We start from the raw sequence: 14,620 nt of genomic DNA on the forward strand, positions 1-14,620 counted from the left end.
AGGAACACTGGTCAACCCTGCGACATATAAATAAGTATTTAAAGCCGTACCACATATAATTACCAACTAAAATAATCCCTGTCAATGGCTGACGCACTCGCACCACAAGACCATCCGGCGAGTCATGTCCCTTTGCCCCCCCGGAAGCCCTCCGAACCTGACCCCTCGCCCCTATACTTGATGGTTAGTATGCAGTAACTATTGTTTAGCGAGGTGGTTACTTACAAAGTACTGCATCTATACCTTGCAGTCCCCATAGATCTTCCCTGCCCTATTTAGCTATCCATTGTTCCTTTTTTTTTTTTTTTTTTTTTCTTTTTCTTTCCTATCCCCTCACCCACTTCCCCCTCTGTCTGCCTCTATACAGCATGGAGAACAAACCCATTGAATTGGCCCCTGGCAAACATGCTGTCACTGTCACTACTCAGCAAGCCCATGACTCGTCTTACCGGGGATACAAAGCCAAACCGCGTCTAGAGGTACATTTTATCCCTTGATTCTTCTTCCTTCTTCCCCCCTGGCTGTCCTGACTGTTTGTATAGCGCTATCTTGGCTTTCTGCCCATGCTGGCGTTTGCTGCGACGTTACAGGCGTCTTGGGAATCACTATGCTCGAGTCTCTCATCCGGGTTGCTCAATGGTGGCCCTGTAGCCATCATTTACGGCATGTTCCTGTGTTTTGGAGGCTCCTTGTGTCTGACTCTTTCTATGGCTGAGATGGCATCCATGTAAGTTCTATTCATCATATCCATGTTCACACACCCTTGTCATTAGACCCCTGCACCTGGTCGCTTGTAGGTATACTTATACTGAGAATGATCTAGAAATCCTGTTGCCGGAGCGCAGTACCACTGGACATACGAGTTTGCTCCCTTCGGCAACCGCTTTTTGAGCTTCATTCAAGGTAGGATCTGGTTTCCCTTGTAAATAGCCAACTCTCTAATCACTCCAGGCTGGATCACCGTCATTGCGTGGTGGGCAAACGTGGCGGTAGGCCCGTATCTTGTCGGCACCCAGATTCAGGGCCTCCTCGTCCAGAACTATCCCGACTATGTGGCCAAAAACTACCAGGGCACGCTACTCATCTTCGCCATTCTCTTCATTCCCATGTTGATCAACATCTTTGCCCGCCAGCTGCTGGCCCCCGTCGAGGTCATCTCCGGTCTCATCCACATCCTCGCCTATCCGGCCATTCTGGTAACCATGATCGTCCTGGGTTCTCGCCACACCGACAAATGGGTCTGGACGCAGTTCGTCAACGACCAGAGCGGCTGGCATAATGACGGAGTCATCTGGTCTGTTGGACTGTTGACTGCCGCCTTCAGTCTGAGCAGTATGTTGTTTCGTTAACCATGATTCTAGCCCTATATTCCCCCCATTAATTCTTGTCACAGGCTTCGACGGTGTCATCCACATGTCCGAAGAAGTCAAGGATGCCCCCCGTGCTGTTCCCCGGTCGATGGTCTGGGGCTTGACGATCAACGCAACGATGGCTACGGGCTTCGCCATCGCATTGCTGTACACGATGGGCGACTTTGACGCCGCCCTCGACTCCCCCACCGGCTATCCCATCATCGAGATCTTCTACGCCCAAACCGGGTCCAAGGCTGCTGCCAGCGCCATGATGCTGCCCATTCTCCTGGCGGGCTGCTACTCCTCCTTCAACGTCCTGGCCTCCGTCAGCCGTTTGACTTGGGCCTTTGCCCGAGACGGCGGCTTTCCCTTCTCCGAATTCTTCGCCTATGTGTCCCCGCGCTACAAGATCCCCCTGCGCTCCCTGTTCCTCGTCACCACCATCACCGTCCTCATCGCCCTCATCAATCTCGGCTCCTCGGCCGCCTTCAACGCCGTGCTCTCCCTCGACACCCTCGCTTTGTACGCCTCCTACCTTGTGCCCGTCATCTTCGTCCTCATCAAGCGCGTGCGCCAGCCGGAATCCATCCGCTGGGGACCCTGGCGCCTGGGTCGGTGGGGGATCCCCGTGAACGTCATCGCCATCGTGTACGGGACGTATATCACCATCTTCCTCCCCTTTCCTGAGACGCAGCCCGTCACGGCGACCACCATGAACTACGGGGCGCCCGTGTTTGGTATCGCCATGTTGTTCGGTCTCCTTGATTGGTTTGTGCGGGGGAGGAAAGTCTGGAATGGACCGACCGTCAGTGCGGAGGATATCGCGGAGAATATCGCGGAGAATATCCCTTAGTTGGTGCAATTGCCAATGTACAAGTAGATAGTATTATAACTGAGAATCGCAGTCAGAAATCAGCTCCATATATACTTAAATAGTATCATAAAGTAGCCCTCTTCTACCAAAGACATAAGATGAGGCATTCCTATGCGAATCATTGAATTCATTCCCTTACTCCTATTACTCTTCTTACTCATTCATCTATTATTAAATGTCCTACTTTTAGTGCAGGGTAACTTGCATAAGGCTCAGGTAATCATAGCCTATATATATTATAACTAGTAAGGCACTTCAATATTAAATTAAAATAAAAAGCTAAATAGAGACTTTTCCTATTATGCTTTAGATTCTGTGTAAATAAAGAAATCTAGATGCGACCCTAGCTAATAACTACCCCTAATATAGCTAAAATAGGTGAAAGGACTCATTTTATTATCTTATTCTCCAAAACATAGCACTATATATCTTGAGAGACATATTTCCCCTTTTTGAATGATAGGTTGATGCCTTCTTTAGAGAATAAGGCAATTCATATTCATTATGCCTAGAACGAGTCCTCCGCATCGGGGCCAACCATGAAGTTATTCGCGCGAAGCTCATTGACTGGTTTGGATGGAGTCTACCAGAGGACCCGGAATCTGGTTATAAGGAACAAGGTGTCTCTATGAAAATGTCTGCATAGTTTTGATATTAAATCTTCTGCAAATACCATATTTCTATATGTAGTATTAGTATTTGTGCATTGAATGAGCATTCCTCTACTAGGCTTTGTAATTGTAGGATAATATCATCTCTACTATATAACATCTACTAAACATCCTATCTACTCCTCAACTCACAACTAATTCCCCAGTCAGCGGTATTTGCCACGACTACGGTATGATATTGCCGATATCAATAAGCGCCCTGGTAATGTAAAAATTCTACCTAGTCAAACCATGAGAGCTGTGGAGAATGTGGTAAATATATGTATTAAGGCTTTATAAGTTTCAGAAGTAGGCATTTATAGTCCACTCAGAGGATTTTATTATATTTATAGTCATGGTCTGGAAAGTCTTTTCTGTTAACTCCAAGTAGTAGTAATTGTGTTTAGACAATATTTGCAATACAAGCCATGTACATGGATATAAAGTAACTTCTGATAATTGAACTACAGCTTCGGTTTAGGCGCGGAAACAAGACCTGTTTTATGCTCTGTGATCAAATGGCGGAGGATCTTCCCTGTGCCATTCTTAGGGAGCTGCGTCACTTCCCACACGCCCCCCTTCAACCTCTTATAGCCACTGACTTTACCGTCCAGGAAGCCCTGAATGTGTCCCAAGGCAGTGACTTTGTCTTCCTTATCATTCAGATGCGCCTTCAGAATGACGTACGCCGCCGCGACATCCGTCTGCTTGGCCTCGTCATACACAGGGCCGACAGCCACCTCGGCGACATGGGGATGACCGACGAGATGATGCTCCAGCTCCTGCGGACTGACCTGGAAGCCGCTGGACTTGAACAGCTCCTTGGTGCGGCCGACAATGGCCATGATCCCAGCAGGGGAGATGGTGCACACGTCCCCCGTGTTGTACCAGCTGCCCTCCTTGAAGGCTGCCGCCGTGGCTACGGGATTGTCGATGTACCCGGGGGTAACATTGGGCCCGCGAAGCCATAGCTCGCCCTTGGCTCCGACGGGCACGTCCTTACCGTCGCCGTCACACAGGCGGAACTCCATGTTGGGCACGAACGAGCCGACCTGGCCGGCCGGGAGCATCTCGCCCAGCTTCGACCAGGAGACATACGGGGCCGCCTCGGTCATGCCGTACAGATTGACGAGCGTCCAGTCGTGCAGCTGCAGCAGCCGGTCGGCCACGCTCTGGTTCTGCACGCCCATGCCCACCAGGTACTTCACCGAGGAGAGATCGTACTTCTTGGTCAGCTCGCCGGTCAGGAGAGCGGTCACCAACGCCGGGGGCAGAGGCATGTCCACGACGCGGTGCTTCTCGACCAGCTCGCACAGCCGGGGGATGTCCAGCTTGGGCATGATGACATGCTTGGTGCCTCCCCACGGACCCAGAAACAGGGGCACCGTCGTGTTGGCGATGTGCACCATGGGCGAGTACACCAGGCTGGTGTGCGGGGGGGACCAGTGCGCCGGATCGTGGGCATGGCATTGGTACACGTTGGCGACGTAGTTGTAGTGCGTCAGCAGCACGCCCTTTTGCTTGCCTGTCGTGCCAGACGAGAGGTGAATACTGGCCGCGCGCGTGCGGGTGTCGCTGTGGTGAGGGACCTCCATGCTGTCCGCCGACCTGAAGGAGTCAAAGGACGGATATCCATCCACGGAGCCGACGGTGATGATCTTGGGTGGGTTGAATTCCGGATCAACTTCTTTCGAGGTTTTCAACGCTTCCAGAACCAACGGAAGCACCTCCGACCAGACAATCGCATACGCCGGCTTGCACACGGTGAAGGCGTATCCGATCTCGCCCGCCCGCAGCTCGTGGTTGATCGGGCAGAAGACGCCCCCCTGCCAGAGGATGGCATGCACGGCCTCGATGAAGGTGACGCCGTTGGGCATGAGCAGCGCCCACCGGCTCTGGTCGGCGGGCTGGAAGTGTGAAGACAGCCCCTGGGCCAGCCCCCCGGCGTTCTGGCGTAGTTCTCCGAGCGTCACGCTGCGACCCTCAAAGGTGTCGGTTGCGATCTCATGGGAGGGAGGAAGGGGGGGAGAATGGGCGCTGGCATGGAGTAATTCCGTGAGATTCACATCTTGGGGGATGGAGATTTCCTGTGGTGATTTATATATATGCATTGTGAGGAGAGAAGAGGAGAGGAGGAGAATAGAATTAGAGAGAGGGAGAGAGAAAGATTTAAAGAATTAGGAGATATTCAAGAGAGAGAGAGGAGAGTGAATTAGAGAATCAGGAGAAATTAAAGAGAGAGAAGAGAGAGAAGAGAAGACAATTTATGCGGGGAAACAAGCTACCAGATCAGTTCCTAGGCTAGCCCAGATGTGGTTAATCCATCTTCAACCAGGCTAACTGCTTACAGTCTAGCCCCCCCCCGCTAGAGGAGAAGATTAAAATGGCTGCCACAACTTCGGCTTCACTTCCTCAACCAAGAGATCTTTATCAACGCCGTCAGGATGAATCCCCCACCCACGCAATTCCTCAAGCTGAGCTTCCCCGCCGAGCGTGTCCTGCTGGTGACGATGGACCGCCCCGAGAAGCTGAACGCCATGACCACCGCCGCCTACGCCGAGTTCGGCCTGCTGTGGCCCTGGTTTGACGCCGAGCCCTCCCTCTCGGTCGCCATCCTCACCGGCGCCGGGCATCGCGCCTTTTGTGCGGGCGCCGACCTGGCCGACTGGGCAGACCGCCAGGCTGGCAAGACCGCCCCGGCGCCGCTGCTCGACGCCCCCTCCAAGGAAGCAGCGCAGACGCAGCTGCTCAGCCGACGCCTGGGCAAGAAACCGGTCATCGCCGCGGTCAACGGCCTCGCCCACGGCGGCGGCTTTGAGATGGTCGTCAACTGCGATCTGGTTGTCGCCTCGCGCTCCGCCGACTTTTGTCTCCCCGAGCTGCAACGCGGCGTCGTGCCCATTGCCGGCTGTCTGCCCCGTCTCATCCGCACGTTGGGCCTGCAGCGCGCCTCGGAGCTCGTTCTGACGGGGCGCAGGATCCCCGCCGCCGAGGCCTACGCATGGGGGCTGGTGAATAGGGTCGTCGAGCCCGAAGGTGTCCTGGAGGAGGCAGTGCGCCTGGCGGTCTCGATCGCTGCCAACAGCCCGGATGCAATCCTCTGTGCCCGGCGCGGTCTCAGGGAGGGCTGGATCCAGGCGGATGTCGAAGATGCCACACAGACCACATTCGAGGATCTGTTCACTCAATTGCGCTCGGGGGAGAACATGCTGGAGGGCATGCTCGCTTTCAAGGAACGGAGGCCTCCCAAGTGGGTTCCTAGCAAGTTGTAGGAATTGCCTTGGGGTTAGGGTTGTTTCCATATAATCCACACTGTTGTGAGTGAGATGGTGATATCAGGCTGTCTAAAATGCACCGCGCTAATCTCTGCTTATCTCTATGCTATCGCTGCTATCAGGAGAAGACCCACAGATAGCCAGATCAGGTCCTTTCCAAGCATTATTGAGATGGGTATTCTTTCGAGCTATTTCTGAGCGCATTGGTCCTGTATAGACACTGGGCTAGGATTAGACTGTAATATCAATTATTCTCGAGTGATAATTCGGCTACCTTTAGAAGGGTCCTGATATCAGTGCAACATTGCACTATAAAATATGCTTTCTGTGCGCCCTCAATTCAGTTGTATTTCTCTCAAATCCCATAGCTAGTTGTTGTGTCACTTGTGCTAATAATGAATAATATCATTATAAAATTCATAAACAGAGCTTGGTGAACAACCTCCATGAGACTTTCAATACTAATCTTATTTACTTAACTTACTTGAATCTATAGTTTATACTACTAATATACTTATAGCATTCAGGCAAATGAACTATTCTATCTGTGCTTTTATTACTGTCCATGCTATAATACCATCATAACTCTTGATTAATCCAATCACAGTGATACTGCCTATGACTGTGTTTTGGATGATGGAATTCATTTATCATTATATTGTATCCCCCAAGAACACCAGAAAGTCCAGGCCACCTGGCTATAACTCCTTCATACTATCATACCATCCCTCGCCGGAAATACTGCTTCCTGGCAACAGACTGCACCTTCTGGGCATGGACTGCATGAGGCCGCTGAACCCAACTATCAATAATGATGATGAATAACCAGAAGAAATGACTTACATTTCCTGCACTCACAGGCACTGTCCAGTCGTTGACCGAAAGGGGAATATACCGGGAATGCTCTCCATATTCGAGGTGCAGTTGAAGATCGAGTCCAAGTCGGGAATACTGGGAAGCAGCGAGATTGGGAAATTGTCGTCTAGCATGTCGAAAAGGTCTGTTTCTGTCTCTGTCTCGGTGATGTTTGTCGCATTCACCGTGGTGTCTTCCTTTCCCCTTGCCCTTTTCAAAGTGCTTCCTGTATTGTCTGATGCAAAACTGCCTGGAGATCGCCCTCGGACTGTGATAGGCATACTCTTCAGCTGGCAGAGAAGATGCCGACTGCCTTTGATGTTGGCCAGGATGGTGACCCGCACATGGAAATACTGCCATGATCCCCGTCGTTTGACCGTCGCATGGCGGAACTGGACTTTCTCCCAGGCCAAGGACATTTCCTTGCCTGGATCGATGGAGAGGATCGTCGTCGCGGTAGTGGTGTTGCTACTATTGTTGAACATCTTCACCGGCTCTTCCTGAGAATCGACGGCGTCCAGGGCAGCATCCAGGCTCGTAATCCGATGCAACTCCCCGTCCCGCTGGATGCTCACAGCCGGCAGCACCAGACTGCCAAGCACCTTGAATTTGTTGCGGCGGTAGAAGATCAGCTCGCCCTGCTCGGCGATGAAGCGGCCATGCAGATGGGCGGAGATGTTGACCTCATGGGCGTTGCGAGTGCTGTCGAAGACGGTGTTTTTCGTGATGATTTCGAATCCTGTGTCCATTCTGACTTCAATCTGTCTGGGGATGGAAGAATGAGATGTGAGATGAAATGCGGGGTTACATTGACAGTGTTATATTAAAGGTCTGTGCCCAATCCTAAACTACATGACTAAAATGTTACTTTAGGATACTTCAAAGGATATAGTCTCTCATATATTTATCTATTAGGGAGTTTATCTTCATTAATGTAGTTATTCAGCTATAAATCTCTAATACTTTGTATCTATTATGTCCCCCTGTAGAGCCGAAAAAATCATAATGCACTATGCTCTACTCCCGGTGAATGTCGGCTCCACGCTCGGCTCCACGATTGAGTCGGATATCTTTTCGGTCTACGTAGAATGGGGTATAGAATGCGGGGAGATTCCTTCAGAATGTCGATTCATACCTTCAAACAATCCAACATGTACATTCCGGGTCCATTGCAAGTGCTTCGCCTGTGCATGGGCATCGTCGTCGCGGTGTCCACAGGTGGTGCAGCATCCCTGGCTCTGCCCCGAGGATGGTCACCCTGATCCTGGATTCGATGCTGGCGCACGACCCGTACACCCTGCCGCTGGCCACGGTCTACAAGGCGACCGAAAACTCGCATCCAGCCGCTCTGTCCATGATGACCGCCTGGCGCACGATCACCGAGGCGGGCCCCCCCAGCCTTCTCGCCCTCGACAGCAGGCAGGGGACGGCCTATTTTGCCCTGGACGTCAGCGAGGGCAACGCCGCCAGGGAGACCATCCTCCGCGGCCGCATCAAGGTGGTCGACATGGATGAGATGGAATCCGAGGGCGTGATGCCTCTGCTGGCTCCCTTTGGAGCCACAGGCGACACGCTGGAAGTGCTGCAGTTTTACGACGACGCGCTGCAGGCATGCAGATCAATGTTTACCTGAACGGGCCCAATATGACCTCGGCCTGGGTATAGCCTGTGACTGGTGGTCATCCGTGCTGGAGATGCTGTAGATGACAGCTTGAAATGACTCTATCAAGTTCATACTAAACCCTAACCCTAACCCTAGTAGTCTAATTCCATACTTGAATCCATCTCTACTCCCTTAACTCTGGAACTGCACCGTCTGGTTCTCCCGGCAGACTCGTCGGGATCCTGTACATCTCATAGTGGTGACTTACCAACTGCTCAATCCTCCCTCCCCCACACGTGGGATACCCCCCCTGGAGCCTGCCAAGTCCACGTTGCCATAGCCCGGAAAGTGCTTGACGCAGGTCATCAGCCCGCCTTGATGCTATCCCCGGACCGATTCTCCGGCCTGCTCGGCCACTGCGTCGGGATCAGGGCCAAACGACCTCACCCCGATCAGCTGGAAGCGCTCCTTTGAATAGTCATGGTCGGAGGTATATCCATTGCTGCTAGGACTGCCCGTTGTGTCTTCCGTGAACGTCCACCACCGGGCTGATCAGCCAGTTGACGCCTAAACACGCCAGCTCGGCGGCACTCGGGTGAGACGAGGGTCGTTGCACGCCGCCAGGCCCATTGCAGAGGGAAACTGGCGCAGATAGTTGTCGTCGCCGATGGAGTTGACGGCGCCATTCTCCTGGTCCAGACTGATCAAGAGGGGGGGTTTGTGGCCGGCCGCGTAGGCGAGGTTTTGCAGCGACTGAATGAGCTATAATCAATATACATAAACTAGTGTATCCAGAGTTATACCTGAATAGCTTGGGGGGCGTCTATTAATTAGATATTATATAGTATTCAACAGACAGCATTGGAGATATACTGTACATACCTAGTAAATTCCTCGCCTGCAGGGCAATGGCCCCAACATGGTGGTCCTGGATAAGCGACTGCACATGGGGAGTGATGCTGGTCCCTTCAAAGCCGATTTGTCCAAGGTTTCATTATTAGGGGAACTGTTTCGGTACAGAGCGCAGGTACGGCCATTCGCCTGCGCGGGTGCGTTTGATTGCTTTCAGTGCGGCGGTCTGGAGGGTGTTGATTTCTTCAGGCGACAGGATCAAGCGGATCACCACGAAGCCGTTTTTCTGCAGGCATTCAAGAGAAGACATGATATGTAGAATATGGGATATAGAATGTATCTGTTGTCTATAATCTGTCGACTCGTATATAGTCGAGAGGTGTGACGCCACATAAGGTGATATGGATACCGGGTGTAGTATATTATATGGCATGTTGTAAACTCATGTATGTTGCTTAGAATACATAGAGCCAATTGAGCCGCAAGGCAGTATAAGTTATTACTTTGTTGTAACCATTTTGATACTTGATTTACTCGCCAACTGTGTAAGTAATTATTATATAGATAATACTACTCCTTAAATTCATCATCACTATACTCAATATATACTGAATATATGCTCAATCTCATCGACACTCAATCTAAAGTTCGTGCAGTGTCGGTTGCCTATACAGTCAATTCAATATAATTCAATACTTCTAGACAGCGACTGACGTACTTGGAGAAACAGGTGCATTTTGGCGGTGTGCAATTACACTGTATGCCATCAGGAGAGCTACTATGCAGTGTGCGCTGGGGGACACGGGGGGTGAATTGCTCGGCTAATGTTGTGTAACCCAACAGCAACAGGACAACTAGAAATAGTAGAACCTGCATGATAGAAAATATAGTAAGAGAATGACCTATAAACAATAGGCATAAGATATTAGGACAGTCTTGAGAAAGATCCCTTGCTGGTTAAAGAACCATTAAGAAATAGCTCAGAATAATAACTTAAATAGTGCTAAAGGTCTTCCGCTTTAGTCTAGATAGATAGTATCAAGTTCTACATCCGTCTTTTGGGTGAAACTGCCCGCCTAACATTCTTGCCTGATGCTCCCTTACTGACCGACCTTCTGGCAGCCTTTTCTAGGAAATATCATGGAGATGGATACTTAAAAGCTGAACATGGCCCATCTGACTACAGATTTGCCTTCCAGTCCATATGATCGAGTAGGTTGGTTAGGCATAAACAAAATGAATGCCGGGGGTCAGAGAAGAAACCCTAGGGTTGATGAATCTCTCTGCCTCGAGTCGCTGCTTCTTCCGGTCGTCTCTTCCAAGAATTCTTCCATCGAACATTCCGACACTTCCACAATCCTGCCTTCCACGAGCTTTACTTCCATAATCGGCCCTCCCCCTTCCAGCCCACGCGAGATCGAAGATGAATCCATCCAGCCCAAGCCACCAATCCGGCGTTATCCCCCACCGGATCCTGGCCTGCGCATCCGCCACATCTGCATTTTTGGCCTGGCTGCAGGATGGGCCTTTTCCATTGCCTGCCTAGTGCTGGGATTGCTGCTGGTGATCTCTAATCATAATATGGTGCCTGAAAAGTTGCAGGGGATGATAATTCTGGTCAATTTCCTCCAAATCAACATCGCTCCCGCCTCGATCGACCTGGCCAGCCATCGCATTTTCCCGTTTCCGGCGGGTACCTCGATGGCCCTCAAGCTGGTCATCAACCTACTGGCCACCATCATCGTCGACACGACCAACTACATCCACGCGGTGAGCCTCAAGTGGGCGCTGCTCGGCGAGCGCCGGCTGGAGTTCAATTCCACCATCCGTCTCATCACCTGCACGCGGTCTCATGGGCCCAACAGTTGGTACATGAATGCCATCTCCCTCGTGGCACTTGCGCTGACCTACGGCGCCGTCTCGTGTGTTGTGACGGACGTGACGACCATCGGCCACTGGGATCCGCAGGCAAAGGAGTTCATCACCCATCCGATGCGCCAGACGCTGGACTATATCAGCGTCAATGGAGCTGTGCTCATTGCACTTGGAATTGGCATTTTCGTTCAGGTCTGTATCTCCACCTACTGCCTCCTCTATGACGGGAGACGATCAGCAGTCAGGACGTGGAGTCGTAACACCCTTACCAACGCCCAGCTCTGGGCAAAGGCCATGGAAGACGATGACGATGATGCTTCTCTCGCCGTGGTGGAAGTATCTGTGCAAAACGAACAGGCTTCGATGCTAGAAATAGCACCACAGGTGCGACTCCTCCGACACCTCATCTGGGGCGTCTGTCTCTTCCTTTCTCTCTGGTCTCTCGCCCAAGGCATGGCGACAGCCACCGCCGGGCACAGCATGAAGGACACCGTCGACTCTCTGCCCAGGCCACTGCATCACTGGCGGTTCTACGGCGCGTATTCGTGGGCATTCTCCGACCAGAGTGACCCATACTGGCTCGGGCTCATCATCCAGACCGTCTGCCAGTCTTTCATCACCTTTGCCCTGCACTGCGTCGAACTGCTCTTTAATCTCTCGCGCGACGAGGCTGCCTGGCGCCAGACGGAATCCATCGGGGCAGAGATCGACCAGTCCTTCTGGTCCACCCTCAACTGGCAGATCTTCCTACTGGTGATTGCCAAAGCCACTGTGCACTGGGTGTTTGGGTACGCCATCTCTGCCGACCTCACCTTCAACATCTCACTCCTTCCAGCCATCACTTTGGCGGGGATGTTCGCCCTGCTGGCCCTCTTCGTCGAGTACATGGTCAAGAAGAGACCATTAGGCTCCCTTCCAGCGACGTACGGCTGTTTTGCGCGTCTCGCTGAGCTGGTCGACGACTGGGACCATCCCCGGCTCTTCTGGGGGGACCGGGGGGCTTTTGATGCCCATCGCCGGCGGGCAGGCACTGCCGGACGACGCTTAGCAGATCTGCAGCCGGGAAGTGATTATATCATCGTTAAACATACTGATGATTTACAGCATAATGATTTACAGCATAATAATTTACAGCGTGATAATTTACAGCATGATAATTTACAACATGATAATTTACAGCATGAGAGTATTACAGCATGAGAATATGCTAGTGCAACACTGCTTCTACATTGAATGCTTGAGATCTGGTATTAAGTATATCCTACAATGGCAATGGTTATATTATCTTACTATAGTCATATAATTGATGACATACGTTGATATATATACCTTTATTTCAATTCATACTTCCTTCTCTTACCATATTATCTGCATACCAGCCATGCTATGTTGCCTGTTTTTAGGAGAATATATAGCAATATTTTATATTGGTCCTCAGCATGTCTAGAATACTATATATTCCGTCTACTCCGTATTGGCTCCATCAACTGACTATACTAACAGCTCAAAACAAGGCTCGTTCCGTCGACTGGCTGTGCGTTCCACCGTCGGTATTTCTGACAGAGCCATCCCAGTCTCGCTCCTGCTTAGCTCTGTCTCTGTTCCTGTTTCTGCGCCTGTTTCAGGTTGATTCTGACTCTGACTAAACCGGCGCATCTCCGCCTCCCTCGCAAGCACAGCGTAATGGGTCCGGCGATAGACCCCCAGCACACTCAACGCCAGGCCGACAAGCTCGTAGACAAACAGGACAGGCAACGCATAGTCGAGCTGGGGATTACACCCGCCCGACCAGATGTCGACCAGGACCTGAAACACGCTGTGCGCCGGCAGGGCGTACCCCCATTTATAGAACGCTGGGGACAGCTCAAATGGCAACAGGATGGAGGTGACGTTGAGGATGATCCAGGAGATGAGTGCCATGGGCACAAATGGCGGCAAGATCCAGATGGTGAAGATGTTGAGGACGAGAAAGTTGAGATGCGCAAACAGCCACAGAACCATCCACGTCAGCACAAACTGGGCCCCGTTCACCTGCCAGCCGTGGCGAAACGCCCAGATGGCCCCCGTCGTGCACAGCGAGCCGACCAGGGTATAGGTGACGGACAACAACACGCGGATCATCGTCACCCGCTGTACGGGCAGTGAAAGGTACAGCTGGAACTGCTGGTGCAGGCCGTTGATGTACCCCAAGTAGAAGAACTCTTGGATCAGGATCAGGATGATGACCAGCGTGTTGTAGATCAGCCGGGAGCCTTGAGTGGTTGGTTGGATGTTGATCGCTGACAACACCCACGGCTTCACAAATGACTGCACGGAGATCTGGTCCGTGTGGTTGACGGTCAGGATCCTCTGCGGCGTGGAATAGACCACCCGTGCGGCCTCGGCGAGGATTTGCATCTCCTCTTCCAAGGAGTCCACCACAGTCGGATACCGCGCTTCGTTCCAGGCAAAGAACATGATGTCGGTCGTGTTGTATTCTGTCCCGCTTACCAACGCTGCCGACACCCGGTTCGACGCATTGGCTGTGATGTACAGCCCGCCCCAGTACTGGATGCTGCACACTGAAGAGACAATATCGACTGGCTGGGGATACTGTGCCGGCGAATGCTCGGTGAGGGTCGGGAATGTAGGGCCTTTGAGGGTCGAGTAGGCCGAACGGACTGCGGCGCCGATTGTTCCGTTATTATCATAATCAATAAAGGCCACATTGAGATTATGCATATGTGTTGTCTGTTGGAAGAGAGAGCCAAATAGGTAGCAGAATAGGCCTAGGAAGAGAAGCTGTAGGAGAATGAAATTGATCACGGCGGCTTTTATCACTTTCTTATGCTGGGGAGGTACCCCGTAGACTTTCTGCTGCGCTTTAGGATAGATCATCATTATGAATTACCTCACCATATAGCATATCACATTTGAATAGCAGTATAAGAATGATCTTGAAGTCGAGGTTGAGATAAGATTAATGAGTCATAGAGTTCACAATTAACCTTTTATTTGAGGTTGATAAACTCGAATTATATTGACACCTCATATCCACCGCGCGTTTAATGACTAGTTTTTAAATGCTTTGAACACCAACCAGTTGAGGAATAAAGACCATCCTTTTTATAATAAATAGCTCTTCCTAAGGGTGTCTTAGAAGCAGATTTTACTGCATAATATCTAGGCGGGCTCAAAGTATTCATTCATAGCATGCTCACTGTAGTATATCCTTTTGATTAAATTTTTGTATAGAATATGTCTTCATTGCCGTGTTGATCCATATGTAACGGCGACGGCGAGGT

General features: G+C 51.3%; 8 protein-coding genes across 8 annotated transcripts; 4 read left to right on the top strand and 4 right to left on the bottom strand.

The window, feature by feature from the left end:
- Positions 1–368: 368 nt before the first annotated feature.
- On the top strand, positions 369–2,205 carry ASPZODRAFT_76917 (hypothetical protein; the record flags this gene model as incomplete). Its single annotated transcript, XM_022730139.1, has 5 exons — positions 369–479; positions 543–727; positions 824–903; positions 952–1,332; positions 1,394–2,205. The coding sequence occupies 5 exons, from the start codon at positions 369–371 to the stop codon at positions 2,203–2,205; spliced, it is 1,569 nt and encodes a 522-aa protein (XP_022576892.1).
- A 1,022-nt stretch (positions 2,206–3,227) lies between these two features.
- On the bottom strand, positions 3,228–5,095 carry ASPZODRAFT_137306 (hypothetical protein). Its single transcript, XM_022724276.1, has one exon. The coding sequence runs from the start codon at positions 4,985–4,987 to the stop codon at positions 3,341–3,343; it is 1,647 nt and encodes a 548-aa protein (XP_022576893.1). The 5' UTR covers positions 4,988–5,095; the 3' UTR covers positions 3,228–3,340.
- Positions 5,096–5,320: 225 nt separating this feature from the next.
- Positions 5,321–6,148, top strand: ASPZODRAFT_76957 (hypothetical protein; the record flags this gene model as incomplete). Its single annotated transcript, XM_022730143.1, has 1 exon — positions 5,321–6,148. One exon carries the CDS (start codon positions 5,321–5,323, stop codon positions 6,146–6,148), a length of 828 nt encoding a protein of 275 aa, XP_022576894.1.
- A 550-nt stretch (positions 6,149–6,698) lies between these two features.
- ASPZODRAFT_137307 (hypothetical protein) lies at positions 6,699–7,768 on the bottom strand. Its single transcript, XM_022724277.1, has 2 exons — positions 6,995–7,768; positions 6,699–6,943 (listed from the first exon to the last, which is right to left on the bottom strand). The coding sequence occupies exon 1, from the start codon at positions 7,753–7,755 to the stop codon at positions 7,006–7,008; it is 750 nt and encodes a 249-aa protein (XP_022576895.1). The 5' UTR covers positions 7,756–7,768; the 3' UTR covers positions 6,699–6,943; positions 6,995–7,005.
- Positions 7,769–8,255: 487 nt separating this feature from the next.
- Positions 8,256–8,639, top strand: ASPZODRAFT_20504 (hypothetical protein; the record flags this gene model as incomplete). Its single annotated transcript, XM_022727606.1, has 1 exon — positions 8,256–8,639. The coding sequence occupies one exon, from the start codon at positions 8,256–8,258 to the stop codon at positions 8,637–8,639; it is 384 nt and encodes a 127-aa protein (XP_022576896.1).
- A 537-nt stretch (positions 8,640–9,176) lies between these two features.
- Positions 9,177–9,894, bottom strand: ASPZODRAFT_147373 (hypothetical protein; the record flags this gene model as incomplete). The annotated part of the gene is made up of 4 exons (XM_022725260.1): positions 9,177–9,371; positions 9,413–9,432; positions 9,492–9,549; positions 9,628–9,894. The coding sequence occupies 4 exons, from the start codon at positions 9,892–9,894 to the stop codon at positions 9,177–9,179; spliced, it is 540 nt and encodes a 179-aa protein (XP_022576897.1).
- An 803-nt stretch (positions 9,895–10,697) lies between these two features.
- ASPZODRAFT_20506 (hypothetical protein) lies at positions 10,698–12,536 on the top strand (the record flags this gene model as incomplete). The annotated part of the gene is made up of 1 exon (XM_022727607.1): positions 10,698–12,536. One exon carries the CDS (start codon positions 10,698–10,700, stop codon positions 12,534–12,536), a length of 1,839 nt encoding a protein of 612 aa, XP_022576898.1.
- Positions 12,537–12,827: 291 nt separating this feature from the next.
- On the bottom strand, positions 12,828–14,213 carry ASPZODRAFT_76941 (hypothetical protein; the record flags this gene model as incomplete). The annotated part of the gene is made up of 1 exon (XM_022730142.1): positions 12,828–14,213. The coding sequence occupies one exon, from the start codon at positions 14,211–14,213 to the stop codon at positions 12,828–12,830; it is 1,386 nt and encodes a 461-aa protein (XP_022576899.1).
- Between the last annotated feature and the right edge of the window lie 407 nt (positions 14,214–14,620).

Source organism: Penicilliopsis zonata, assembly GCF_001890105.1.
Source record: "Penicilliopsis zonata CBS 506.65 unplaced genomic scaffold ASPZOscaffold_29, whole genome shotgun sequence".
Taxonomy (NCBI): domain Eukaryota; kingdom Fungi; phylum Ascomycota; class Eurotiomycetes; order Eurotiales; family Aspergillaceae; genus Penicilliopsis; species Penicilliopsis zonata.

Coding starts and splice junctions, on each gene's coding strand:
- ASPZODRAFT_137306 (XM_022724276.1), bottom strand. CDS start 4,987: ATGCATATATATAAATCACCACAGGAAATCTCCATCCCCCAAGATGTG.
- ASPZODRAFT_137307 (XM_022724277.1), bottom strand. CDS start 7,755: ATGGACACAGGATTCGAAATCATCACGAAAAACACCGTCTTCGACAGC.